Source organism: Saccostrea cucullata, unplaced genomic scaffold (genome assembly GCF_032062105.1).
Source record: "Saccostrea cucullata isolate Sc308-1 unplaced genomic scaffold, CSIRO_AGI_Scuc_v1 ctg160, whole genome shotgun sequence".
Classification (NCBI taxonomy): Eukaryota; Metazoa; Mollusca; class Bivalvia; order Ostreida; family Ostreidae; genus Saccostrea; species Saccostrea cuccullata.
Window position 1 is genome coordinate 683,845 of NW_026938254.1, and position 3,332 is coordinate 687,176.

At 35.4% G+C, this 3,332-nt stretch overlaps 1 protein-coding gene across 1 annotated transcript; it reads left to right on the forward strand.

Annotated features, from left to right (window-relative positions):
• Window positions 1-358: 358 nt before the first annotated feature.
• Window positions 359-3,094, forward strand: LOC134249836 (transmembrane protein 196-like). The gene is made up of 5 exons (XM_062732206.1): window positions 359-742; window positions 975-1,168; window positions 1,754-1,810; window positions 1,894-2,157; window positions 2,696-3,094. The coding sequence occupies exons 2-5, from the start codon at window positions 1,019-1,021 to the stop codon at window positions 3,002-3,004; spliced, it is 780 nt and encodes a 259-aa protein (XP_062588190.1). The 5' UTR covers window positions 359-742; window positions 975-1,018; the 3' UTR covers window positions 3,005-3,094.
• Window positions 3,095-3,332: the final 238 nt, after the last annotated feature.

Sequence of the window (3,332 nt, forward strand, 5' to 3'; positions counted from 1 at the left end):
TTATGTTATTAATCCAACATTTTAGATATTTGTATCATAAAAATTCTCAATAATTTCTGGGAACATCATATTTTATAATTACAATAGGAAAAAGAGTCTGTTCTCGACTTAGAATTATAAAACTCTTGGTTTATTGAAAATGTATAACCATTGTATGGCCCTATTAACCCTCTATCGAAAAATGACGATTTCTGTCATTTTTTACTATCATATTTTACATGTTTTCTACCTTTCAATCCTTTTTGTTGTATTAACCACATACAAAAGACGTTCATCTGTTGTTGCCAAATTCTTCACAGAATTGTCCACATGTCCTCAATAGTGTAATTATTTTAATTAATAACTGATGATATTTGGACGTGGTAAACAGTATTCATGGGATCTATTAATCAAACAATGTAGACATACATCATCGATTTTTTTTTCTTTCATCCTTTATTGCAGTGTCCGGGCTCGGTTTTATTACATAGTTTGCATACAGCCAACGGATCAATGCAAAAAGAGCTGTATCGATCGGCAACATTACGCTTCAGGATTAGTTCTTAGATTGTCAAGTATTGGATTTCTTACGGCAAAAGACTAATATTCGGGGTCTCTTCCAGCAAACAGCTAGGGTTGGCGTGTTTGACGCAATTGAAGCTTTTAATAACATGGAGAATTTGAAATCAATCAGATTTATGCGTCTCTGTACAGGCGGTTTCAGGGTACCATCAAGCTGATTGGACCTTTACTTCTAAAATGGGTAAGATCTACAAGTGTTTGTCATATTTCAGGAATGTCTGCTATTCTTAGATATGCACAATTAAGTCAACAGACCTCATAGACAGTGAAATATTTGGGATACTTGATCAATAAAATTTTGGCCTACTCCTGTTAAAAAGATTCGCCTTGTTCAGTCGTACTTATTGGCTCTCAATGTGAAATACATTCGTTTGTTTTAACATTAAAAAACTTTTTTTTCTATCTGTTTATAGAGACATTCTCTTGTCGATGACATAGCTAGTCCGATATCTTCAGTATGGTTCGTTGGGATCTGGCCCTCGTGTTCTGTGCCTCGGGTTTTCACATTTTTCTGGGAGTTCTCAGTGTTTGTGTCGGTGTCATTCTCAGTATTCAAGCGGAAGTCTGGTTAGCCCACAGCGTATCGCCAATATGGAGTGGTGGTATTGTAAGTACACTCGTGCCTCCTCTTTCCTTTACCTCCACTTATATGTTAAAATTTTAATTCACGATCAAATAAATCTTGATCAACAATCTAAACATGCAAAATAAATAAATCAAATTATCTTCCCAAAAATATCCCTAAGACTACAGCCACTACATGCATTTATACAAATCACATGAATAAGCAAATACAAAAGAACTTGCAAAATGCAATCAATGATTACTCAAAATTTTTACTCTTCATACAATGGTCATACATAAGTTCACAAATTACTCTGAATCTGTCTCGAAAAAAAAACCAGACAGACATGCAAATTTACACATATAGAATACATATATCTATTACCAGTATTTTATGCCAAACGAGAAAAAGTAAACTTACAAAGTAGAATGTATAGGACTAACAAATAAGTTCAAATGTTTTAATATCTCACAAGAATCGAATAATGGGCAAGGTGAGGTCCATTACCCAAATGTTGAAAAGGTCATCCCAGTCATGATCAAGAAGACCCCACAGTTCTACAAAGGCCCGTTCTGCAAATCATATCTTAAATTTTATAAAATGTTTACTCCCTTTTTCTTTTGGCAGTTTTTCATAACTGGACTAGTTGGAATACTGTGTGCGAAGAGAAAAACATCCTATGTGGTAATTAATTCTTTAAAATTCATTTATTTTATATTCAGTAGAATAAATAGTTATGAACAACTGAAATATCATCCTTTCTTCAGATAATGTGTTTCATTGCCATATCAGCCGTTTCTATGGTGACGACCTTTGTCAGTTTTCAACTCCTGCGAGTTGGTCTTCAGAACCATGCTACTGACGGCAGTACCTTCCAGAAGGAGGATAAGGACCCCCTAATTCTGATCGCCTTGGTTACCGCTGGGGTGGAGTGTCTCATATGTATCCTCTCCATCCTCCTCAGCTGCCGCGTGGCCAAAATAGCGAAGGAGGAGATGTGTCAACAGAGAGAAGGCATGTTCCACATTAAGGTACTTGGACAAAAAGACATTGTGGTTGTAACCAAACCGCTCCTAGATAGTGCTAAAGACACTGTTATATAGGCAGCGCCATAAAAACGGTGCTAAAGACACTGTAAATTTATTGTAACCACTGTTTTCAAGAATGACATTCATAACACATTTGTTTGATATTATAGTTAGCAAATCTATATTAATGAAAGTTCGGCTCACCTTACCTCTCTGTATTTGAGTATGATTATATTTCGCTATGTTGCTGTAGGACAACGAATGTATATCCCTATGTAGTTCCATTGTTGAGAAAATCATTGATTATCAAGTAATGAAACCCATCAAATCAAATTATTTATTAATATTGTGAAAACTAGGAGGACAGCACGTATTGATGTATGATTAGAAGGTGATTCATATAAATGTATAGATAGGGTACAAGGAAAATTAAAATAGCAAATAGTTGATTTTCTTTTTTCAATTTTTGAATTACCAAATGAATTCCACTGTGGTCCTGTGATACAAAATACGATGTCAATAACACATTTTTCACGTACAGGAAAATGGTTCCTCTTTTGTGTTTACAAATATCCAGGACAACTTTAGTAACTTCGATGACATCAGTGTCGACACGCCAGCCGAGGCACCGGAAGTGACTGGTCCCCATCCGTCCATCTCGAACAACGCCAAGGGAGTCCGATACCAGTGTCCCGAGCCAGGCCATATATCTGAAGAATGGAATAACGGATCAAACCCAGTGTCGATTCCGATAATCAAAATTAACACAGCACTGGAGAAAGGAAGTTCACCAAGTGAAAGTCAGACAGGGGAGGACGGATCAGATATTTATGTAGAAATAAATAGATAAAAAAAATCTGATTATCATTTTATTTAATGGATACAACAGTACATATAATTCACATAATAGAGTGCATTTGAAATGAGACTATGAATAGTTAAAAAATGAACAGGGTAATTATGTATCAAAAAATCTCGAGTTATCACTCTGTATGGTGATACAAATGAATACAGATTACTTTACAGTACCAGCAGAAAACGTCGCAAAAAAATCTCATATTTCTGTTTTAAAAGAGTGATATGACATCGATTTCTTGGTCCTCTCAACGCTGATTCAAGATGATTTTGTCAGCTTTAAAGTGCCTGCGACAAAGTAGAGGTTTCTATAATTAAAGACC